The 26515-nt window shown below is 43.1% G+C and overlaps 1 protein-coding gene across 3 annotated transcripts in view; it reads left to right on the plus strand.

Annotated features, from left to right (window-relative positions):
- The window catches only part of CUL2 (cullin 2), an 80058-nt gene extending 76876 nt beyond the window's left edge, over positions 1-3182 (plus strand). For all 3 annotated transcript variants that reach the window (XM_060097664.1, XM_060097662.1, XM_060097663.1), the window contains exons 20-21: positions 1769-1885; positions 2628-3182. In XM_060097664.1, the coding sequence (XP_059953647.1) occupies positions 1769-1885; positions 2628-2759 (249 nt within the window). In that variant the 3' untranslated portion in view covers positions 2760-3182. The remainder of the gene's footprint in view (positions 1-1768; positions 1886-2627) is intronic.
- Positions 3183-26515: the final 23333 nt, after the last annotated feature.

Below are 26515 nucleotides of genomic sequence, written 5' to 3' on the forward strand. Positions count from 1 at the left end.
TAATCATCATTTATCTTATAATTGAGAGTTTGTACCTTCTGACCCCCTTCATCCAATTTCCCCTCTCCCCACCCCCACCCCCTGCCTCTGGTAACCACAAATCTGATCTCTTTTTCTGTGAGTTTGTTTGTTTTTGAAGTATAATTGACACTGTGTTAGTTCCTGTTACACAACATAGTGATTCAATATTTCTGTACATTTCAAAATGATCACCATGACCAGTCTAGTTACAATGTGTCACCATACAAAGATATTACATAAATTACCCCACACTGTACATTCCATACCCATGACTCATTTATTTTGCCACTGGAAGTTTATACCTCTTAATCTCCCTCACCTATTTTTCTCTTCCCCTCATCTCCCTTCCTTCTGGCAACCACCTGTTTATTCTCTGTATCTGTAATTCTGTTTCTGTTTTGCTGTGTTCATTCATTTGTTTTGTTTTTTAGATTTCACATATATGTGAAATCATACAGTATATGTCTTGGTGTGACTTATTTCACTCGGCATAATACCCTCTAGGCCCATCTATGTTGTCACAAATGGCAAGATTTCATTCTTTTTTTATGGCTGAGTAATATACCACTGTGTATATATATCACATCTTCTTTATCCATTCATCTATTGATGGGCTTTAGGTTGCTTCCATATCTTTGCTATTGTAAATAATGCCACAATGAACATAGTCATATTTGCTCTTAAACTGTATTAAAATATATGGATTTGTTTTGTATTTCTAAACATTTCTACCTTGAATAGTAATATAATCTCATATTTTTCATTTGTAAAACAAGGGAAGGTTTTACAACACATTTTTCAAAGAAAAGTTGTAGAAAATGCTTCTCAAACTTTCCTGTGCAAAGGAACCACCTGGGGATGGTGTTAAAATTCAAATTGTGAGCTTGTTAGTCTGGAGTGGGGTCCAACCCCGGGTGAGCCAGTTTGCACAGTGAACATCTGCTGTTGCTTGTTTTACCTCAGCAGCAGTTGTTCTGGGGCAGCCTGTTCATATCACTGAAGTTTCCTGATTGCCTCCTATGCGCCACCCTGACCTTGGGCCCGGGGCAGGATGTGAAGGTATCAGAGATGCCAGGCCAGGGACTTACTCCCCCATGGGAGACAAATATTAATCAATTGCTGTTAAATTTGAACGCTAAAATGTTCAAGATCTCATTTTCCTGTAGGCTAATGATAATAATTTGTAATATGGATTGTATTTTCTCTTTTAAAAGCTGTTATGAGATCCCTACTGATGTGGCATTGCCTGCTTGTGCCTCTCCTGCACTGTCTTTCCTTGAGCTCCATGCAGAGAGGCCCTTCTGGCCCATCCTTGCTGGCTTCTCTGCTGGAGTCAAATGGAGCCCTTCACAGCTCTTGCCCTTGAAGCCTGCTCCAGTGTGCACTTGGAGCCAGTTACTAAAGTCTACAAGCTTTGTGGTATAAGTTTTTACTCATTGATAGGACAGCGGTCTTGAAAACTATTACTCTGTGTCACTTAAGTTCTCCTTTATTGACTACTTACACTGAGTACAATTTACAATAGTGTTCATTTAAAAAAAAATAACCTTCCAACGTTAAGTTAAGAAATTATACATAACTCACTGTAAATATTCTTTTGGTAATGGTTATGTTATATTGGGCACATAATCATATAATTTGATTCTCCGTATTGATTGGAGATTTATTTAAACTCACAAACAAAATGAGTTAAAAACAAGTGCAGTGACTTAATGTCTCATTGGCTTTTTTTGTCCTTGTAAAATAGGAAATGGAGCAGACAAGAAGTGCTGTAGATGAAGATCGGAAAATGTACCTCCAAGCTGCTATAGTTCGAATCATGAAAGCACGAAAAGTACTTCGGCATAATGCCCTTATTCAGGAGGTAAAAGGGGGAAAAGTCCTCAAGACTTGGGGCAGAGGGTATTAGGATTAGGAATGTTTCTTTGTGAAGATGTTACAGAAATAATACAACTCCCAAATAACACGAAGAAATGCTTCATTACTTAATGAGAACAGTACCCACTTAAAATTTCAGTATTAAATTCATGTTTGAATTTAGAGGTCTAAGCCTCACCGATTCAGTCTTGTGTCCAGTTATTGAAGGACATGGACCACATCACACACTCACTCGTTCCATGAATACACGAGCATCTACCATGTGTGGAGCACTGAGCAGCTCAGGATGTGGCTCCTGGTGTTTTGGAGTTCAGTCTAGTAGGGAAGAAACGCGTTATTGAAATAATACGGGAGTAAATATAAAATTACACTCACATGCAACAAAGAAAAGGTATACAGTAGCATGAGAATGTGTATAAAGGTCTTGACTTGGGGGTGTGGCGGAAAGCTTTCCTGAGCAGGTGTTACTTCAACTAAGAGCTGAAAGTTGAGTAGGGGTTAAGTGGAAGCTTGAGGGGTGTATATGAGTAGTTAGATAGATGAATTAGTTTATGGTTTAATTTAGTTATATATGACTGTTATTAGATTTTGCTGTATCCGTGTTCTTCACAGTTTTTATCCCTTCACAACATAAAGGTTGGGCTTTTTCCTTAGTTTGCATAAAAAGTTATTTGCTCCAGTGCCCTCCTGGTGAGAAGAACACTTAAACATCCATGTCTCTCCCACAGGTGATTAGCCAGTCAAGAGCTCGGTTTAACCCTAGTATCAGCATGATTAAGAAGTGTATTGAAGTTCTGATAGACAAACAGTACATCGAACGCAGCCAGGCGTCAGCAGATGAGTACAGCTACGTAGCGTGACGCGCGCTCCCCCAGTGTGGATGTGAGAAGGTCATTGCCATCGCCATCCGGTGTGTCCTGTGGGAGAAAGCAGGCCTGTGCCTCCATAATTTGGCCATTTGGCAGCCCCTGTTTCTCTGCTGTTTACAACATCACCAGTGCCACGTCATGAGCGTCAGAGAAAATGCCTAGAGATATTTCAAGCTCATGTCATTATGACATTTCTTAAAACTTTATTAAAAAAGAATGAATGAAGTATTGCTGAAATGTGGGAATTTGGCTGGGTACCATGCTTTTTCTCCCCTTCACGTTTGCAGTTGATGTTTTTTTTTTTTTTAATGTATCTTAAAGGACATAAGATAAAAAACTTAAATATTGTAATATGACAGATAACCTAATAATTGTATCTACATTAAAATGACAGACATGATATTGCTGCTTGTCAAATAAAAAAATAAAGAAATAGAATGCCTTTTTTATGTGGATGGAATATCACAAAATAATACATATAAATGTCCCTGAGTTTTCAAAGCAGCTCATGCAGCTTTAGTTGCATTTGTATCTGAACAGTGTAATTCACTTATACTCCTATTTAAATCCTACATGAAAAACGTCTAGATTGTTGTTTTTGAATGCATAAAGATGCATTCAGCATAAAGAATGTTTTATTTTTATGGATTAGAACTACATTGGATTTGAGTGTTTTGAATAGTGAGGATTTAATTCCATCAAGAGTTTCTGGTGGTGTCCTGCTGCAGCTCAGAACCAAAAGTGAGGGGAATGTGTGTGACCTCACATCTGGCTCAGAAAGAGTTGTCATTCAAAGGCTGTCTTACTTCTGTTTCCACAGTACGTCAGTTCTAATGTAGACTGATGCCCCGCCTCTGCTGCTTCCCCTTATTCCTTCCTGTGGGTTGTAGGTGATCTTGTGTTCCTGGTGTATTCCTCCCATACTCCTGCCTGCCTGTTACCCTTCCACCCCCTACCACGCTCACACTAGAGTCACTCTCCGACGTCACAGGTGTTCTTCGCAGTGCATAACCTAAATACCTTTCTTTTTTTTGGTTTTTTAATCTGTGTGATGCGTTACACCAGCTGCCACTTGCATAGACATGAAAGTCCATTATTTTATTATATATATATCAACAGCACCATTAGAATGCTCTGGTCTATTTTCATATTTATTATCTATCTACCCTTCCCCCACCACAACACACACATACAAGTTTTTTTAAGCTGAGATATTTTAAAGTATATCCTACATGAATCATTTCACTTACAATACTTCAGTTTATGTCTCTAACAGAAAAGGCCTTTAAAAAAAAAACACAACCACAGTTACTTTATTACACTTAACAAATAAACAATAACTTCATATCATTTAATATAGGGTCCATATACAAATTTCTCTTATTGCTGCAAAAATGGCTTTTTCAGTTAGTTTGTTTGATTGCACTTTTTCTAACTCATGTTTCTTAAGTGTTTAAAAAATCTACTGAGCTTTTAATGACTTCTATACTGTATTTCTCATTTTCCCTTTTTTCCCCCAGAGAGAAAATAATGGCAAACCGTATAATATTGTACGTCCACTGTCAAAAAAACAAACCTTTGTTTTGATAACTTGTCGATAAAGTTTTCCAAATTGATTCCTTTTTTTCTTAAATATTTATAAATGTTAAATTAAGTCGTATCCTGATATCTAATTGTCAAGAAAATATATTGAAAAATGGACAAAATACTTGTGCCGAGGTCGACGGAAATGACTGACAGGAGTTGTTGTCCCACCCTTTTCCCCATTGCACCTGAAAGGAGACATGTTGGAGACATGCTTGTCATGCGCTTCCCCGAGCCCCCTCCCGAGAGGGGGCGGTGAGTAGGATGGGTGTAGCGCATTTTCTGCGGGGGAGCAGGAGGTTGGGAAGAGCTGAGGCTGTCTGGTGGGGTCAGGCAGTGGACGTCACGGCGCCAAACCTTGGCACACAGCTCTGTGCGTGGAGCGTGGTGCTGTGGGCAGGAGGGATCGGAGCGACAGAAGGGCAAGGCGAGGGAGGAGAGGAATGGCTCTCGACGCTGTAGCTTAGAAAACGAAAGGAATGTGACCAAAACTTTCAGAAGCTAAAAGAGAAATCTTGAAGACTGAGGTGGTTAACATGTGAGCCAGGGATGTATTTTACAGCCAAACAATGTGCAGCTCTTGTCAACACTTTGCTCTTTCCCTTCGAAACCAGATATTTTCATTGCTGCTGGAGGTGCAGGTTTATTCTAGGGTTTGCTCCAATACTTTACGACAATTGCCTTAATATAAACAAAAGGATAGACACTCTGGGGTTTGTGTTTTACTTTATAACTTACGACCTTGATAGGATTTTATAACCTGTGTATGCTATAATGCTATAACATTCCTGTTAATTGTTTTTAAACCCTTATTGAAGGCAGACTGTGGCTGGTGCTTCCACATCTTGTTTGATCTTCAGACAATCCTGTTAAATAGGCAGCGTTCCTCTCTTTTCACAGGTGAGGAAACTAAATGTAGAGTGTTTTCCAGGAGTCATTGCCAGAAACTGCAGAACTTGAATTTAAAACCCAGGCAGGGGCTTCCCTGGTGGCGCAGTGGTTGAGAGTCCGCCTGCCGATGCAGGGGACGTGGGTTCGTGCCCCGGTCCGGGAAGATCCCACATGCCACGGAGCGGCTGGGTCCGCGAGCCATGGCCGCTGAGCCTGCGCGTCCGGAGGCTGTGCTCCGCAACCGGAGAGGCCACAGCAGGGAGAGGCCCGCATACTACAAAAAAAACCCAGGCAGGACTGTGGACCTAATAAATACAGTCTATTTATATAGAGTAGCCTGTGAATTAGATAGAAATAACTTCATGTTTTACATGAAGAATAGTTTTTCCTGACTTTTCAGAATAAAAGTTTGTGTCTAGTTAATTTGCGATATAATAAACACTTTCTATTTTAGTTTCTTAAGGTACTTATTTAAGCTGTAAATATACATGGTTAAGTGACTTGGCTCAAAACTGATTCATGGCAGAGAGTACTTGTGAATTTAATATTTTACATTCACATGCACAAGTATAGAACATTTATTTCAAGTGCATATGTTAAATGCAAGCCTGTTTTCAATCAGAAGTTTTTGAGCTCTATGGCAGCAGTGGGTAATTTATTGAGCTCTTAATTTTTGGTCCCTAGGACAGATTCTTGGTTGAGCAAGGTCAGAGTAAAGATGTGAGCTTTTAAAATACTACTCCTGAAGGCAGTTGTAAATGCGCCGTAGCTAAATGAGTGGAAATTAATACAGAAAGGCTCACTGGTTGAGGATTGGTATGTTCATGGAGCATGCCTTAGGCTGAAGCAATTAAATCAGGCAATCCTAGGTGAGACATAAGCCCCATTGGTTGGAGTTCGTTAAAGGTGGGCTTCACTGATGGGCAGGAATGATTTTGACTTGCTGTGACTGTGCCCCCTGGGAAATAAAAGGTTTTCCTCCCCAGCCTTCATCCAGTGTTCAGGCAGTACCCCTTCCTTTGTCACCTAACAGCCATGCCCTGGGGCCAGGTCTTGTGTGGGTACCATTGCTGCAACCATCAGCAGCCAAGATACGGTCTGTGCCCACGTGGAGCGTTTAGACTTGAGACAGTCGGACGTGAACATGCCATTCCAAGTGTAAGTGCTCGCGAAGGGAACTCCTGGCTCTCGGAGGAGGTCTTGTAAGAGAAGTTGAAAGACAGAAAAAGGCAGGAGAGTGCAGGGGCAACATCATGGATCCCGAGCGGATCCAGAATACCTGTGTGCCTGAGCGGCTGGTGTTTACATGGGTGAACTCCATTTGCGTGAAAAGAAAAAAGATGATGGTCATGTTTTCTTAGGTGGTGGGTGCATGAATATTCCTTTAATTATGGTGTGTAGTGTGTATATTTCTATTTTTGGTGTTCGTGAACTGTTTCAGAGTATTTGCAAAGTTCAGTGGGAAATGGCTACGCTGCTTTCGTGTGCAGAATGGACTCTGGAGGGAGGGCGGAACTCAGTCGTGTGAACGCAGGAGGCCTGGGCAGGAGCGGCAGTTAGGAGAGGAGCAGTGGCGCCCTCTAGAGGGGGCAGTGGGTAGAGCTAACCCCACTTACCAGTGAGTTGGGTGAGCGAGAAGGGTGAGTGAGATGACCCCAGACTCTTTCTTGGCTGTCACAGTGATGCCATCCAGTGAGATGGGGGACCTGGACGGGGCCAGGGTGGAGAAGGAGCGGGTGAGCTCGGTTCCAGGCACCTCGCACGCGACGTGCCTGTCGTGCCTGTGAGATAACCCAGTGGAGCTGGCGGTTGTTGAACGGGCCTGGTGCTCCACCTTGTAGATGCTCTGAACCTGAACCTCAGAATCCAATCCTGGAGGCTGCTTAATCCATTCTCACTCCCCTGACTCTTTAGCCCTTGAATTAATGTCCAGGATAAATGCAACTAGAGAGTAAAAGACCTGTACTACCACACGAATACAGTACATACGTATTAAATCATGAAAACAAGAATGAACAGGGATGAGAATATCTAGTTGTTTATACACGTTCTAGGGTTTGTCTTCCTAGAACTTCCGACGGTGGTCTTTGTCATCCTACTTGGAGGCGAGGACACGTTTGTAGAAGTAGCAACATTGAGCCATAAGTCAAAGTGCCATATGATTATTTCTTCTGTTCACAATCTTTGTTAGTGTTAGGCAGTTACCTAGAAGGAGGAATATCCCCGGGTTTTGCATTCTCCCGGCAACTTGAACGGTACTGTTTTTCAGCAAAAGGAAGAAACCTTTGAGAACCAACTTGTGGAAAAGAACTTGAATAAGAAAGGCAGGGTTTTTTCAGTTTTCGTTTATTGTTTTCTTTTTTCTCCATTGTTTACTATTTCTAGTTACAGTAATTGAAGCATTGCAGCCTGTGTTGAGGTTCCCAGCCCTGGGGAGAGGGGTAAAGCGAGTGGGTTGCTAATTTTATCCTCTGTGGCCAGATCAGTATTTTCCTTGGAAGAACTTTGGTGTTGCAGGAAAACGATGGAAATGTTCTGTGACTTTTATAACCGCCCTGTTTAGGTATCATTACAGGGCAGTACTGCCCCAGCACAGCACTTGATCCTATGCTGAGAACCTGACCTTCTCAGTGTGGGTGGGTTTCATTAGTTTGTCTTCTGGGGTAGAAAGGATAGACACAGAGAAGCAAAGATCTACTTTTAGCAGAAATAAGCTGGTTTAACATAAACTGTACCTAACATGTGGCTCAAGGAGGTCGCTGATGCAACGGAAGTACTCTGACAAAGGAAAAGCTGAATGCTGAATAGAAAAAAAAAAAAGCCGTTTTAGCATTTTAGTCATACACTGCTGAGGTGACTAAATTCAAATCAATGCCGTGCATGGAGGAAATTTCTGAGACGCCTTGTTCAGACAGTACGTTTAAAAATAACCATCTCTCGGTGGTAGCAGCCAAGGAAGAGGTGGCTCTCCAGCCACCTGTAGAAATGGTAAACTGGAAATGCGTGGTGTAGGAAGGGACGGGGAAGGGGGGCAGGAAAGGAGGGGGATGCCGTCACTGCTTGGACACCACCTGCTCCACCTGGGTTGGGGCCACCCCGGGCACTGCTCCACAAAGCAGGGCCAGAGGCACTCAGGCGGAGGAAGAGGTGTCCACAGCCTGACCCCGCCTTCTCTGCCCTCTTCCACACTGGCATCGGCCCGTGTCCAAACAGAGAGAGCCGGTTTGCATTCCTTCACGAGGCCAGCCTTGATCTGGAGAAGTCAATCAGGCTCACTGCTGACCCAGTCATTTATTTTTATTTATTTATTTATTTATTTATTTATTTTAAACATTGAAGGTTTTGTTTTTGTTTTTATGTTTGGCTGTGTTGGATCTTCGTTTCTGTGCGAGGGCTTTCTCCAGTTGTGGCGAGCGGGGGCCACTCTTCATCGCGGTGCGCGGGCCTCTCACTGTCGCGGCCTCTCTTGTTGCAGAGCACAAGCTCCAGATGCGCAGGCTCAGTAGTTGTGGCTCACGGGCCTAGTTGCTCCGCGGCATGTGGGATCTTCCCAGACCAGGGCTTGAACCCGTGTCCCCTGCATTGGCAGGCAGATTCTCAACCACTGCGCCACCAGGGAAGCCCCTGACCCAGTCATTTAAATCCCAGCTGACTCGATCCCAAAGCTCTGGCACCAGTTGGAGTTCCCAAAAGTGACCAATCTGGGATTCTCTGGGAAGCCGAGCTAAAGGACCAGGCAGCTGGCTAATGCATCTTTGCCTCTGCCAGACCATCAGTCCCCCCAGGGGTGACTCATAAAGGGGCAAGGATGGGGCCAACTCAGGGAGCTCAGGGGGCTCAGTGGAGCACTGTGCTGCGGTTTCTGAAAAAACACTTGAGAGATGCGAGGTGTGATGTGAACTCACAGGATTAGGGTCAGTCCTCTTCTGCCTGAAGGGCTTACTTTGTTAACTGTTTTGCAGTGGGTGTGTATGTTCATTTTAATGAGACTCGTCTAATACCCTGTATTTAGTTACATATTGATTGTCGTTTGCTCTCAATTACTGCCCCAGGTTGGATAGTGTTCCCCCAAAACTGCATGTCCACCCAGAACCTGTGAATGTGACCTTATTTGGAAATAGGGTCTTTGCAGTTGTAATAAGGTGAGGTCACACTGGGTTGGTGTGGGCCCTGGTACAGTGATGGGGTCCTTATAAGAAAAGGGAGATTTGGGCACAGACACACAGGAGAGACAGCCACATGACGATAGAGGCAGAGATTGGAGTGATGTAGCCACAAGCATCAGAAATAACCAGTAGAGACCAGGAAGAGGCAAGGAAGGGTCCTCTGGAGCCTTCAGAGAGAGGCCAACTCTGCCGACACCTTGGGTTTGGGCTATTAGCCTCCAGAACTGTGAGAGAATAAATTTTGCTATTTTAAGCCACCAGGTTTATGGTACTTTGTTATGGCAGTCCTAGAAAACGTATACAGTTCCCTTTATATGCTTTTAAAATGGGTGTGCTTAAATTTTTGTGGGTTTTTATATTTTAAGTATTTTATACTTTAATTAGGAGATTACACTTCGGTATAAAAATCAACTAAATACAGATTTTTCTGATTTTTCCTTAAAAAGACATGGAGAAATAGCTCCCAAAGAATCACCATTTACCAGATGAAGAATATATAGACTAACAAGTCAAATGCCCACCTTGCATGTACGATTGGTCAGCGTATTTGGAGAGAGAAGCTTGTCCTTAAATCTTATTCAGTCCACCAGAGACTGCTCTGCCCCCTGGACAGAGCTTTTCCTTCTATTTCTGCTGTATCTTCCTGCAAGTGCTCACCACCAACCCCACACGAACCAGGAGAACATGGGGAAGGCTCGGGGCAACCCAAGTCTGCGGTCAGAACTATTCAAGAAGACCTGTGCTAATGGTGAGTATGTAGCATCTTGTCTGCATGTAAAGTATGAAACGCATGATAAGGACACTCACAAAGAAGAAACGCTCTGGTCAGATCCCAGCATCTGGATCAGCAGATTACTAGTTATCTGCTGAAAAAAGCAAGCAGTTTTCCAGTAAGCAGTCTTCTTGCTGGTTCTTCCTCTTCTCCCCAGTCTCTTAATGTACAAGTGTCTCAGACTTTCTTTTCTCTATCAACTCTGGTGATCTCACCCAGTGCAATGGCTTAAATGCCAACAGCATCCAAAATCATAACATCGAGTCCAGGCCTCTCTCCCACACTCCAATGGCCAACTCAGTCTCCATACCTGGATGGCCAGTGGGCGTCTCTGACTGAGCACATCCACAGCTGAATTCCCAGGCCTCCTCCGGCTGCCCCGCACGTGTGCTACTTACAACCTTGCCTGGCTTAGTTGATGGCAACTCCTTCCTTCCAGTTTCTCAGGCCAAAACCTTGGAGGTTTCTTTACTCACCTCTTCTTTCACAGCCCACATGTTGGCTCTGCTTTCAGAACCTATTCAGAGTCTGGCAGGCGGGTTGCCTGAGACAAGGACGGGATGCAGCAGAGACGCAGCAGGCAGTAGCTGCAGTCTGCACCCCGAGATGGCTGCAGGCTGAAGATGAGCGAACGCTGCCATCAGGAAAGGCGTCGGCGGACATCAGGGCCCGGCCACCGAGCCTGGACCGTACAAGCCGAGGACAGGGTTTCCATAACAGGTATCTGAGCATGGGGCAGGCGGAGAACCCATGTCCACCCCCTGCCGAGAGGTAATTCTTTACAACTTCCTTCCTTAACCCAAGAGGAGCCTGAGAGTCTCAGAAACAGGAGCACGTTCCCGCAGCAGACGTGGACACCAGACAGGCCCGAGCCAGCAGTGTGGACCAGATCCCTCTTCTACTACCGCAGGGACTGCTCTGGAGGCTGGAACAAGGCTGCGCCTGCAAAGGAGGTCAAGAGGCCCCGGTTTGGAGAGACTTTGAGAGAGCGGGTGGAGGAAGAGGTTGCCATGGGGGCCCGTTTCTGAAACATTCGATTCCAGCAAGGAGGCCAGACAGTGTGCATGGTGAGGGCCAGGGACAGCAGCTTCCAGGCCTTGTGTCTCAGGGGCCTCAGTAGGATCCACGGTTGGAGCTGGATCAGGCCCTAAGGGCCAAGTGGGTAAACTACTCACCCTGTAAGCCTGAAGGGCATCACCATGTCCTCAGGTGGCCTCTCCCATCAGCCCCTGCTTTCCTGGCTCCCGGCTTCCCAAGTCTCCCCAACTGCACACACTGCACTCCATCCCCAGGCCGCACGCGCTCTGCCGGACCCTCCCGGGGCCAGCTGGCCATGGGCCCCGCGAAGCAGCCTCAGGCCACGGCTCCTTTTGCTTCTCCTTTCTACCCTCGCATCTCATCCCACTGGCCAAGGCCTTCGGGCCGGGCTTTAACCAAGGGTGGGTCTGCTCCCTTCCCCCGAGCTGCTCCTAAGACTGGGCCTTGTCCAGAACCCGGGTGGTGATGTGGCCCTGCTGAGCCCCACTCCCACCCCCAGAGCTGTTACGGTCCTTGGAGGAAGGACCTTCGAGATGCTGTCTTGCACCCCCGGCTGTGGGGCCTCTCCCGCCCAGGAACCCCTGGTCCTGGGACTGCCCAGAGGGTGCTGAGTCCCCTGCGTTCTCTCACCCTGGGCTTGGGGTGCCTGGAAGCCGTTGCCGTGTCGGTTTTCTGTCCCCTGGTGCACCACTCTCCACAGGTTTCTCCCCTATCGAGCTTGCTTCTTTGTGCCTCATGCCCAAGCCCCCCTCTTGGTTCCAGCTTGGTTCTCTGGAGCAGCAGAGGACACAAGTAATCCCCTGCTGCGCGGTAACTCTTCACAACTTCCCTGCTGCAAGCTAAGCACCCTCGCTTATGCTGGTCTCCATACCGAGCTCCATGATGGCGTGCACTTTGCTGGGAGGCACCACCCGCGGGGACCAGACTAAGTGTTCAAGTGCTCAGAGCTGAGGAGGCTCACCACCTGCCTCTGAGGACTTGGGGCGAAGCAGGAGTCTACGTAAGACAAAGGTTTGCTTTTGAGTCCAGGCCCTAGTTACGTTTTTGGTGTAAATGCAATTCCTTTACGCTCAGCAGCAACACCCAGGGTGGCCCCTCGATTCTCAGCTCAAGTCCATGTTCTCGATGCTCCCATAGACCAAGTGAGGGGATCCTCCAGGCTCTCTGGAGGGACAAGAAAGGCTACCTGCTCTTTTTCTGGAGGGAAGAGTACTGAGGGCATCTTCCCTGACCCTGGGCTGCAATTGCTGGGGCAACAAGAAAGTGGTCTGCGGAGGCAAGCTGCCTACAGGCCGCTGTGCTGCTGTGCGCTGAGGGGTCTGCGAACGTCTCAGGCCAAACCTCCTTCCAAACATGACCCTGACCTCAGTGGCTAAAATTCCTCTATTTGGGGCTCCTTTGGGTTTGGTTGTGCAAACTGGTGTTCTGGGTGGGCTCCCAGGTTTCGAACGCCTCTGCTTTTCCACCAGACAAACCAGCAAGAGGCCTTTCTCTCTGTGCAAAGGGGTTGGGTCACAGGTCTCGAGCTCTGGTTGGAAGGAGACAGTCGGAAGGGCCCTGGAAGTGGGAGGGTCAGCCCAGGAGACTGGGAAAGGCAGGGCCATGGGGAGGAAGTGGGATTTGGAAGACAAATGTTTCCCACTGTGCCCTCCTGGAGATCTCTCTCCCCCTCTGGTGGTGTGAGTTCTGGCAGATAGAGGGTTTCCTAGGAAGTAACATGGATGGCAGCACTTTGTCATGTTGTGACAACTGGTGTGTGTGTGTGTCCGTGTGCACATGCGTGTGCATGTGTATGTGTATTACGTGTGTATGAGTGCAAACACACGTATAGATGCATGTCTGCATGTGTACACGCATGTGTTCTGTACACGTGTGTACATGTGTGTATGTGTATTGTGCGTGGGTGTTGTGCATGTGTATGTGTGCGCATGTGTGTGTGTGTGTGCATGCCTGCACGTGCACTGCAGGCTGCAGAAGCTGAAGCTCTGGGCCCTCACCTGTCAGGAGGCTGAACTGCAGACATCTAAAAAAATAATAATTTTGCTAGCTGCCTGAAATGACCCTGACCAGGTTACGTAGTACCTCTTGCTGAAAAATAACTGGAGCATTGTTGTGAGGATGAAATGAGACAGCTTCTCTGAGTGCCATTCACTGGGCCTGACATATTAATTTAAGTGTTTGATAAATACTATGTGCCTGCCACCAGCACCAATAAGAATCAGTACTCTAAATATTTCTCTCTTCTCTCTGCAGCCGAAGAATAAGTCCTTTCATGGGCGTCGTCATGGCTGCTTGCCCCTGGATGACAACAGCAAGCTCATGGCAGGCTTTCTTTCCTAACCCCTTTCAGCCACCAACTCCCTTTCAGATGCAGCAGAAGCTGAGGCCAGCAGGCGGGTGAAGCTGGCAGGCCTCCTGCTTTGCCCCCAGCTTCCTTTCCTGGGCAGAAGGTGAGTGGGACCAGCAGAAGGGAGCCCTTGGCCATGACCAGAGCTCTAAATCTGGAGAGAGAGAGGAGCTGGGGAAGACCCGTGTGCTTAACCCGTCTCCCAGGCAGCGGTCCCCCATCCCTGAGTCTGCGGAGGGTTCATTCTGCAGCGGGGGAGCCCAGACAGCAGAGCTGCCCTGTTCCCTGTCAGCCTGCGGCTGCCATAGCACCTGACACAGGGCAGCCAACGGTGGACCTTTCACTACTCTTGGGATTGCAAAAGTGTCCCCTGAGTGGGTCTGGACCCCAAGAGTATATAGAGCCATGAGTGAGCAAAGGAAAGGAACAGCCTGCCAGAAGGGATCTGGCCTGTGGAAAAGTAAGAATCAGCAGAGACATTCAACCAGTTGAAACAAAAGTAATAAAAAGTAAAATTGAAGAGAATTACAGCATAAAAATACTTTGTGGAAACAAGAAACATGACTCTTGCATTTAAAATTTCAATTGATGAATCGAAGTAGAGGACGATTGAGACCTGAATTAGTGGCCCAGAAGATTCAGTGAAAAAAAAGTCTCAAAATGTAGAACAGGGCTTCCCTGGTGGCGCAGTGGTTAAGAATCTACCTGCCAATGCAGGGGACACGGGTTTCGAGCCCTCGTCCGGGAAGATCCTACATGCCTCGGAGCAACGAAGCTTGTGCACCACAACTACTGAGCCTGCGCTCTAGAGCCCGCAAGCCAAAAGTACTGAAGCCCGCGTGCCTAGAGCCCGTGCTCCGCAACAAGAGAAGCCACCGCAATGAGAAGCCCGCGCACCGCAACTAAGAGTGGCCCCCGTTCGCTGCAACTAGGGAAAGCCCACGTGCAGCAATGAAGACCCAGCGCAGCCAAAAAATGTAGAACAAAATTACAAACAGATGGAAATATTAAAGGAAGAGATAACATACTTGAAAGTTAGATCCAGAAGACCTTACATGTGGATAGTAAAATTCCCAGAAAGGTAAAAGAACCAGGTAGAGGAGAAGCAATAATTAAAATAATAATAATAATAATAATAAATTCCTGTGTGCTAAAAAAAGACTTGAGTGCTCAAAGTGAATAAATTTACCAGATCCCAGTCTGGATTAATAAAACAGCCACTTACGGAATATCCTAGTAAAATTTCTGAATTCCAAGAGAAAAGAGAAAAATCTTTCATACTCTGGACTAAAAGGAAAAGAATCAGCATGGCACTGGATTTGTCTTCTAGAACACTGAAAGCTAGAAATGGTGGAATAACATTTAAAACTACTGAGAGAAAAGCAGCCAAGATTACTGTACAACTATTATGGTAAAAGACAAATATTCAATATTATGCAAAGATTCAGAGAATAAATCATAATCTACTTCCATTTGATGAAAATATTATACTTGAGGACTCTAATCAAACTACAAATAAAGCAGAAAAAACCTGAAGATTGGAGTGATGGGCAATGAGCTTTGCAGTGTGTGTGTTGTGATATATGTAAAATGATAGCGTGGTCAGGAATGTGTAACATAAGTGCTAGATAAGGATCTTGGAATAGAAACGATTCTACAAGCAAAACTGTGAGAATAACCGGGAACTAAAAGCATTAAACTACCTGATCGTGCAGTGGCCTGTGTGTTCCATCTGGGTCCAGGAACCTGTAGGGTAGTTGTAACGTTCTCAAGCTTCCTTCTTTTTTTTTTTTTTTTTTTTGCGGTAAGCAGGCCTCCCACTGCTGTGGCCTCTCCCGTTGCGGAGCACAGGCTCCGGACGCACAGGCTCAGCAGCCATGGCTCACGGGCCCAGCCGCTCCACGGCATGTGGGATCTTCCTGGACCAGGGCACGAACCCGTGTCCCCTGCACCGGCAGGCAGACCCTCAACCACTGCGCCACCAGGGAAGCCCTCAAGCTTCCTTCTTAATGAGGTAATGGAGTGCCATGGTGGAGAGACATTGTTTGCTCTGTGTTTTGTTTTTACATACAGTGGTAGAGAAATACTTGTCCCTGTGTACCAGGTGTAGGATGGTATCCACTAGAAAAATGGAAAATTATGGTAGAACTTTGCATTTCTCAAGTCAGCTAAGGACTGACAAAAATGCACACCTGCTCCTTGCCTCATCTCCACTCCCCAGCCCCACATCCTGGAAGGTCTCCATTTCCTTGGCTAAGGATACAGAAACTTGAAGAGACCACACAGGACCAGAGAAGTTGTGTGTTTTGGTGTAGCTGGAATCCTGGATCTGAGAGGCTTAGTTCTGTTATGCTTCACAGTCCTATATTTTTAGGACTTGCAATTCTGTTCAGGGAGAATTTATACAAACAACCCTAATACTTCCATTTCAGGAGTGAACACAAACATGCAGATCTGCTGGTTCTTCAGCCCAATTCAGAGCCGTCAAGGCCTTGTCTCTGGAGCTGGAGTGGGAGTCAGAGTCAGTGTCCAGGCACCCTGAGTGGCCCCTCAGCATCCATCTTTCCAGTAGGAAAGCAGCTTGCCTGTAAATCTCCTAACTAACAAGAAGGAAAAGGGAGACGGGAAGGAGAATGTGATCACATCAGCAAACTCAAGGAAAAGAGAAGAAACAACAGTATAAAGTAAATAGTAAACAAAGTAGTATGTAAGGTTTAAAATCTATAATCTTTGTTACACTAAGTGTGCATAGGCTGAGTTCCCTATTATATTAAAAGACAGAAATCGTAACCTATATGTTGTTTATAAGAAGCACACAAACCAATCAAGATAGGATGAAAATGAAGGAATAGGCAAAGTGATCCAGGCAAATACAGGGAGGAAAAATCCCAGAAGTGGCAATATTAACCTTAGACAAAGTAGTGTTTAAGATTACTAATACAAAACAAAATAGAAAGAGGCCTTATAATGAAGGCAGACTTTATGAAAAAAATGTAATCAGTATAAATCTGTATTCACCAATCAACATAGCAGCTAAATGTATAAAGCAAAAGTGATTAGGAATGCAAAGAGAATGTTGTAAAAGTGTGATTGTAGTTGAAGATTTAAGAAATAAACTTCTTTTTTTTTTTTTTTTTTTGCGGTTGCGAGCCTCTCACTGTTGTGGCCTCTCGCGTGGCGGAGCACAGGCTCCGGATGCGCAGGCTCAGCAGCCATGGCTCAAGGGCCCAGGCGCTCTGCGGCATGTGGGATCTTCCCGGTCCGGGGCACGAACCCGTGTCCCCTGCATCGGCAGGCGGACTCTCAACCACGGCGCCACCAGGGAAGCCCAAGAAATAAACTTCTTTTAAAGGAAATTTCCAAACATACATAGAAGAGGAGAGAATTACACTATGTTATAAAAGTGTTATGACTCCTGTGTTTTCATCACCCAGCTTCAAAAATTATCAACATGGTGCCAATTATGATAGGAGATTTTAATGTATCAATCTCAGAATGGCCAACCTATTAGATAAAAAAGTCATGTAAAAACAGAGAAATTGAACAAGATAATCAACGAATACAGTTTAATAGATACGCAGTTTTATATACAGAGAACTTTGCATTCAAGAAATACACTAGTCCCCCTTTATCTGTCAGGGATACATTCCAAGACCCCCAGTGGATGCCTGAAACCATGGACAATGCCAAACTCTATATATGCTATGTTTTCTCCTATACATACATACATACCTATGATAAAGTTTAATTTATAAATTAGGCACAGTAAGAGATTAATAACAATAAGCAGTAGTAAAATAGAAAAATTATAACAATATACTATAATAAGAGTTATGTAAATGTGGTCCCTCATTCTCAAAATGCCTTACTGTACAAATTTAATGCCTTTTCCATGTTAACTAAGCACTTATCACACACTGTGGCTGTAACTTTTGCAGTTTGAGTTTCAACAGCAAAACTAGCATGAATTTGTTTTTTCTTCTTCTCAATTTCATCGATAGAAGATTCATTATCTCAGCAACCTCAGCATACGGTTTTATTTCCTTATTACATCAAGAACTTTTGCCTTTTCACTTACTGAAGCATTTGCAGCTTCTCTTTGGCATATTCGCATGGCCAGCCTCACTCCTCTTGCATTTTGGGGTCAATATTAAGTAGAATAAGGGTTATTAGAATAAAAACATTTTGATACCATGACAGTCAGTCTGATAATTGAGTCAGCTAATGACCAAGAAACAGACATTTCTCCAAAGAAGAAATACAAATGGTCAATAAGTGCATGAAAAACATACCCATTATCATTAGTCATTAGGGAAATGCAAATCAACCAACAAAAAGCTACCACTTCATACCCACTAGGATGGCTGTAAGAACTAGTGTGAGCAAAGATGTGGAGAAATGAGAATCCTTTGCTGGTGGGAAGATAATAAAATGGTGCAGCTGCTCTGGTAAATGTGTCAGTTCCTCAAAAATGTAAACATAAAATATGATGCAGCAATTCCCTCTTGGGTATATACTCAGCAGAGTTGAAAACTTATATTCATACAAAAAGTTGTATACAAGTATTTATAGTCACATTGTTCGTAATACCAAAAAGTGGAGCAACAACCCAAATATCCATCATCTGAAGAGTGGAAAAATAAAATGTAGTGTATCCATACAATGGAATGTCATTCAGCCACAAAAAGGGATGGAATTCTGATATATGCCACATACAACATGGATGAACCTTGAATGCAGATGCAAAGTAAAAGAAGCCAGTCCTGTAAGACCACATAGTGTATGATTCCATTTATGTGAAATGTCCAGAATAGACAAATCCATAGAGACAGAAAGTAGATAAATTGTTGCTGTGGGCTGGGAAGAGGGGGATGTGGAGTGAACGCTACTGGCTATGGAGTTTCTTTTTGAAATGATAAAAATCTTCCATTCATAAGGGTGATATTTGCACAACATTGTGAATATATTATAAACCACTTAATTATATACTTTAAATGGTGAATTTTATGGTATGTGAACTATATATATCTCAGTAAAAGTTAAATATATGTATATTTCACATATAGATATTTATGGAAAAGATCAATGACAGAGAAAACCTTAATTTTAAAAAGCAGAAAGTTTACTGGCTACGTTATCTGATCATAGCAATTCAATTAGATAGATAAGAGATAATAAAAGTACACATTACAAAGATGGCCAAAATTATATTTAAAACTTGAAAGTTGGGCCTCCCTGGTGGCGCAGTGGTTGAGAGTCCGCCTGCCGATGCAGGGGATACGGGTTCGTGCCCCGGTCTGGGAGGATCCCATATGCCGCGGAGCGGCTGGGCCCGTGAGCCATGGCCGCTGGGCCTGCGCGTCCGGAGCCTGTGCTCCGCAACGGGAGAGGCCACAGCAGTGAGAGGCCCGCGTACCGCAAAAAAAAAAAAAAAAAAAAAAAAACTTGAAAGTTAAGAAACAGTCTCCACCATTTTGATCCAGTAATACGAAGTGCTGGTGAGGATGTGGAGCTACTGGAATGCTCATACATTGCTGGTGGGAATGCAAAATAGTACAGACACTGGGGAAAACTGTTTGACCATTTTTATAAAGTTAAACACAAACCTACCATATGACCCAGCAATCCCACTTCTGGATATTCACCTAAGTAAAACGAAAACCTATGTTCACACGAAAACTGCTATGGGGATATTTTTAGCAGCTTTATTGATAATTGCTGAGACCTGAAAACAACCCAAATGTCCGTCAACTGCTGCCTAGATAAACTGGTACATGCATACAATGGGAAACTGCTTGGCAATAAAAAGAAATGAACTATTGATACATGCAGCAGTGTACATGAATCTCAAATGTATCATGTTAAGTGAGAGAAGCCAGACTCAAAAGGTTCACATTCTAGGATTCCATTTATATGATGTTCTAGAAAAGGAAAAACAACAGGGATGGAGAACAGATCAGTGATGGCCAGGGTCTAAGACTCGGTTGAGAGTTTGACTGCAAAGTGGTAACACAGAGGAATAACGTCGGGGGCAGGGGAAGTGTGATGGACCTGTTAGTATCTCCACTGTTGTGGTTGTGAGATGGCATTTGTCAGAATGTATAGAACTGTAATTAAAAAGAGTCAATTTTACTGAATGTAAATTTGAAAAGAAAGAAAGAAGAATATCCTTCAAAATAACCCTTGGAACAAAAAAAACAAAACAAACAAAACCCACCAAAAATCAAAATTAACGTTTCTTTAACACTCTGTGCCAAAATATACAGGGTGTAGTTAAAGCTATATTCCAAAGAAAAGTTATAGCCTTAAATCCCTTCTTAAGAACAGTTCATTCCAATGTTATTTAAACTATTCCAGGCCATAAAAATAGTTCATTCATTCATGAGTCCTGCATCATTTACATCAAAACCTGATAGACGAATCCAATAATGAAGTTATAAATCAATCTCCCTTATAAATAGAGCTGCAAAAAATTTTAAGTAAAATATTAGCAAACTGACTCAAGCAACATATCAAAAATTGATAAATTCTGATTAGGAATGCAAGGTTGATTCAATATCAGGAAATCTATTGATATAATTCAATCACAAATTCAGAATACCACTAAAATCCTTATCTATAATCATACCAACAGATGCAGAAGAGTCATTTATAATAATCAGCATTTATTTTTTTTAAAAAACTAAATAGCCATAGAATGAAAGAAAATGACTTGTGCATAATTATACCAGATTCACTGGAGTGAAGAACAAAAATCAAAACAAAAACTAAGAAAAAAGCTGTGTCTATTACTGATAATATCTTACACTTTCATGGCTCTTCATTCTTGTCAAAACACTTTCAGAAACATCCTCCCACTGTTCTCAAAACTCTGTGAAGCCCGAGTTTGAGAACAAACTTTAGTGGTGCTGTGCTTCATTTTTCCCGTTTGGAAAAGAAGACTTGATCTAAGTGATGCCTGAGACCCACGCGGTGATGGACCCACTTCTGGCTGAAGTCACCAAGTCAGAGCAGCAGAGGACGCAGAGACCCGCGGTATCCAGCTCCACTTCCTTCCCTGTGCCTCGTGGAGAAACCAGGGCCTGAGTCCTCCTCATTCCAGGCAAGTACAGGCTCTGGACCCCCAGCTGTGGGGCTATGTTTTTGTTGCCATTTTGGAAGAAGAAAATTGAGAAAAACCATCCTGTTTAGAGTTTGCCCTTTTGGGGTGGGGGAGAATGAATTTTCATTGTAATTTCAAACATGCAAAAATGTTGGAAGCGTAGCACAAAGAACCCTGTTATGCTCCCTCTCAGATGCACCAATTATTTACATTTTGCTCAATTTGCTCAATTTGGTTTATTTGAGCAATAAATTACTCTATTACTCTATTTATGTAAACATTCTTCTTCCTGAACTGATAGAGAATAAGTTGCTGATCCTGTACCCCTTTTGCCCCTAAATACTTGAGTGTGTTCTCTTGCATAACCAGAGGGCAATCAGAAGCAGGAGACATTTATACACCACCACTAGCTAGTAACAATCCCGATTTACATTTCATATTTTTCTTATCTGGAATCAAAGCCCAGATCATGCAGTATCATTTCTCTTCAGTCTATTTCAATGTGGAAACATTTCTCAATATTCATTGTCCTTTGTGAGCTTATGGAAGAGCAGGAGGCAGTTCTATAGAATTTCTCCGAGAAGGAGAGAAGCATCCCCGACACCCAGGCACTGGCAGACCCCGCCAGTTGGGCCCTGGTGCTGCTCTGAGCAGCCGGCACCCACAGGAAGGGATCAGTGTTCTGCTGAAGCCCAGCGATATCACAGAACCCCAGGGCCACTCTGTGACCATGCTGGATCATGACAAAAACAAAACCACCTTATGACCACGTCTCAACACAGAGAAAACACGACCATTGCCAAAGCTGCAAAGTACCAGACACCCGCTCTGGCTAATAAGTGACAGCTGCTCTAGCCTGCCCTCCCCATAGACAGGATTAAGACGTCTGGGCATAACTTACCCCTGTGTCTCAACAGTAACCAACCCAGAGCAAAGCCCATGCCCTTAAACCCTCCTCCATACCACCTGTCCCAAATCCCATAGGTCCTCCTAACATGCTTTGATAGGATGAAGAATAAGGCTGGCTTGTCCAAACACAGGGATGCTGCTGGCCATCTTTGATTGATCCTCCCATCTGGGGCTGGTTTGGGGTTTCCTTGTGATTAGACAAAGAAGCTGACACATCTAGGATGGACACTGACTGAATTTTAGAAAATAACTTGGCCTGGGTGGCTTTTCAACAACAAGTTGAATACATTTTCCTTAAATGTGATCCGAGAGATCAAGGGGTCCCAGTTGTGGGCCAGAGGGGCCCTGCAGTCACTTTGGCCATCCTCAGACAATTCTCCAAATTATTGTGGAGTGTCTTATTGTCCCAGAAAGTAAGGATGCTTTCCCGGACAGGTAGTAGAAATGGCAGTTCCTCAGTCAGAACTGGCTCCTTTTCTCTGAAATGCTTGTTCATATCCTTTGCCTATTTTCTATTGGGCTGTGTTTTCTTACTTATTGATTTCTAGGAGATCTTTATGTATATTTGATAGTAATCTTTCATCAGTGATATTTATGGCAATACCTTCTTCCAGTTTGTAATTTGTCTTTTCACTTTCTTTAGGGTGTCTTCTATTTGTTTGTTTTTTAAATTGTGTTTTTTTTAATTTTTTACTTTTTATCGTGGAAAATTTCAAACACATAAGAGTCGAAAGTATAATATAATGAATCCCCAAATACCTGGATTTTAACAATACACCAGTTTTTAACAATTATCAATGAGTGACTGAAGGTATTTTTTGTTTGTTTTTTTGTTTTGTTTTGTTTTGTTTTGCAGTACGCGGGCCTCTCACTGTTGTGGCCTCTCCCGTTGTGGAGCACAGGCTCCGGACGCACAGGCTCAGCGGCCGTGGCTCACAGGCCCAGCAGCTCCGCGGCATGTGGGATCTTCCCAGACTGGGGCACGAACCCGTGTCCCCTGCATCGGCAGGCGGACTCTCAACCACTGCGCCACCAGGGAAGCCCTGAAGGTATTTTTGATGAAAAAAAGTTATTAATTTTAGGTAGTCAAGTTTATCGGTATTTTATCATTAGAGATTCTTTGGTCTTATTTCTTTTTAAAATAAATAGTATCTTTTGGGATAATTTTAGATTTACGGAAGAGTTGCAAGGATGGTAAGTGCAGAGTTCCCGTCTCCCCTGACCAGTTTCCATTTTCCTTAATGTTATCCTACATTACCATGGGACATCGTTAAAATTAAGACACCAACACTGGTGCATTACTATTAACTAAACACCAGACTCTGTTTGGATTTTGCTGATTTTTCCATTCACAGCCTTTTCTGTTCCAGGACCTCACGCAGGAAACCACAGTGCATCTGTTTGTCACATCTCTTAATCTGCTCCAGGACCATTTCTCCGGCTTTCTTTACTTTTCATGCCCTGACACTTTTGAGGAGTAGTAGTCAAGTATTTTGTAGATAAGGCCTTATTTAAAAATTAGTCCTTACTTGCAGGCTAGAAGAAGTCACCTATGTTTTCTTCTAAAAGTTAAAATTTTTTCTCTTGACATTCAAGTTCTTTATCTATTCAGGATTTACTTGTATAGTGAGGATCCATGTTCACTTCTTTTTCCATAGAGATAACCTATTTTTTGTCATTGAGCAGTTTCTCTTTTCCCCAAGGATGTGCCATGACCCCTAGGTCATATTTTAATGTTCTTCTTTTGCATGGTTCTGTTTCAGGCTATTTCATTCCATTGGTCACTTTGCCTGTCTGCCAGTAACACAGTTGCCTTAATTACTCTAGCTTTATCCTGAGTCTTTGTGTTTGGCAGAGGTAGCCTTTTCTCTCTCATCTTCTTCTTCAGAAGTGTCTTGGATAGTCTTTGCTCTTCCTCGTACATTTGTCATGTTTCATAAAAATGAACACATAAATTCTATTGTGAACTTTGATGGGGGTTGCATTAATGCTATAGATCATTATGTGAATTATGACACTTTTAGGTTAAACTTTCCTGCCCATCAACATATAATATCATTCCCTTTATTTGGGTCTTCTTTAATGTTTTTCAATAAAGGTATACAACTTACTGTGTATAGGGCTTGCATATCTTTTATTAGATTTATTTCTAGTTTCATTAAGGTTTTTGTTACTATTAAATGGTGTCTTCTTAAAATGAAATTTTCTAATTGGTTGTTGCTAGTGAGTACAATAAAACTGTCATTTATATGTTTATATATATATCATCTTGCCAAACTCTCTTTCCTTTTTATATCTAGTAATTCATTTGTTAATTCCTTTTAGTTTCCTATGAAGACAATCATATCATCATAAAATATTATAATTTTATTTCCTCCCTTTCAGTCCTTATGACTTGAATTTCTTTTTCTTGTCTTATTGTGCTGGCTGGGACATGTTGAATGGACATGGTAATAGTGGACATTGTTGCCTTCTTTCTGACTTTATAGGACACTATTCCTACTGTTTCTTTAAAATCAAAGTTATACTTGACTCATGAAATGAATTGAGGAGTAAACTTTTTTCTTTATTCTAGATATGTCTTTATAAAATTAGAATAATCTATTCCTCGAATAGGTTGACTTGCCTGTAAGACAAACTGGGCTTGGTGTTTTCTTTAATGGGAAAGAGCCCATTTCTGACATACATCATGTTTAGAAAGTCACTAATTTTTCAAATGAAAACCTACTTATGACATTTATTTTTCCAGTAAAAAAGACTCTCCTTATCTATCTATCTATCTATCTATCTATCATGAAACCTTTGTAGTAGCTGACTCTGATGTGTGGCTTTTGGGTTAAATATTAGCTGAACACTTTTGAAGGGCAAGTTTCTGATTAAAGAAACCGATTTCTTAAGTGCATTTTAAATAAACACACACACATTTACATCATATTGTTCTTACCAAAATACTTTTGTGAAAATGACGGTGTTTTAAAATAAATTAATTCTCTGTGTGTGGATTGTTAAATATCTCTTTTGTGATTCCAGGCTGACTTCTTTTTGACACTACATTCATGTCTCATCATGTCCCTCCTGACTTGCTAAAACATGATTACCTGGAAAGGAAGTTCTCCTAGGAACAGAGATTAGTTCTGTGAGAAAGAGGAAGACAGACAGGCATCCATAGCAAGCCTGGGCATGTTTCTTAGGTCTCCTTTAAGATTCAGTCCTTGAAGAATGGATTGAACTCTTGCTCCCACAGATAAGATCAACTTTTCAGAGGAAATGTCAAAAATTTAAGAAATAAGAACAAAGCTTTTATTAATCATACCTTCACTCACATAGCTGTTTTGAATGCCTCCAATGTGCAAGGTACCATAGTTGACACTAAGGATACAAGGAATAAATATGAAGCAGTTCTTGCCCTCAAGCAACTCACAGTCTAACAGTATTAAGTTGATAATTAAATATGCACAGGGTATTGTGGAAGGTGAAAGTGTGTGTTCAAAGACAGCTTCCTGGGGGAAATGATGCTCCAGAGTAGGAACTAAGCCTACAGATGGTCCACAGTACAGAATCAACACTTCGTTTTCAGTAAACAATGAATGATGTCTCTCTTCTACTACTAGGTCTGAGTTGAACTACCTAACACCCCAATTGCCTTACTGAAGCCAGCAAAAAAGCCAGACAATATGTTTAAAAAACATAGTCTTCCTAAAAGCATCAAAGAACTAAACAGATAGTGAAGAGTTACAAGGACAGGATGTGGGATGAGATAGGAATCCAGGGAACGAAGTCCAGTATTGGGACTGCTTTTGCCTAGAGGACACTTTTTGACCCAGAAGAGGTGGGTGAGTGGCTGGCAGCACAGGGATCGCCTTCCAGGGCTAGGAGGAATAGACTCAGAGATACTCTAAGGTGCAGTTAACTAGACAGAAACTGTAAAATCACAATACCTGTTATGTTCATGGAGATAAGCCAAATTTTAAAATTTTAGCAAAATATTATTTTTTAAAAATGACATTGCATATGTGAAAAAGAACTGCATCTGTCTGGATCCAGACAGAAAGTCAACCCCAGATAGGCTGTGCACTAAATGTGAAAGGTAAAACAATGAAACTTTTAGAAGATGAATAACATAGAAGAATATTTTCCTGACCTTGCATTAACACTATTTTTTTTTTTAAAAAAGATCAATACATTTGCCTACATTAAAATTAGGAACTTCTGTTCATGAAAAGACACTAGGGGGAGAGTAGAAAGGCCAGCACAGACTGGGAAAAAATGCTTGCAGCCTGTCTAGCTGACAAAGCAGCTTCTATCTAGAGTATTTAAAGAGGTGCTGCCAATCAATAAGAAAAGGACAGATAACCCAGCAGAAAAATTGGCAAGAGAATGAACTTTACAAAAACAGAAATCCAGAGGGTTAATAAACATATGAGAGGACGCTCAATCGCTTTAGTAATCAAGGAACTTAAAATTAAAATCACAATAATATACCACTACCCACCTACAGAATGGCTAAAATTTTAGAAACTGACTTCCAGGATGTGAAGCTACTGAAAAATTCATGCATTACTGGTGGCAGTAAATTAGAGCAATCACTTTAGGAAACTGATGGCTGTCTCCTAAAATTGAAAATACATATACATACCCTGTGACCCAGCAATTCTACTCCTACCTTTATACCCCCCACATATGCTCCTAGGAATTAACAGAGATGTGTCCGAATGTGCACAGCGGCATTGTTTCAAATAGCCCAAGACTGGAAAGAACCCAAGTGTCCATCCACAGCAGAATGAGTAGGTGGTGGTGTATTCGCGTACGAAATGCAAAGAGAGTTGTCTTCGCTGGAAGCCATGATGACAACGTGGATGGAGGGGCTCAAGTAACCGCGAAATGATGCGGAGGAGCAGACCCCGAGCTACAGAAGGGTGAACGCGCCCCTGGAGACGC

The sequence above is a fragment of the Mesoplodon densirostris genome, chromosome 4 (genome assembly GCF_025265405.1).
Source record: "Mesoplodon densirostris isolate mMesDen1 chromosome 4, mMesDen1 primary haplotype, whole genome shotgun sequence".
Classification (NCBI taxonomy): domain Eukaryota; kingdom Metazoa; phylum Chordata; class Mammalia; order Artiodactyla; family Ziphiidae; genus Mesoplodon; species Mesoplodon densirostris.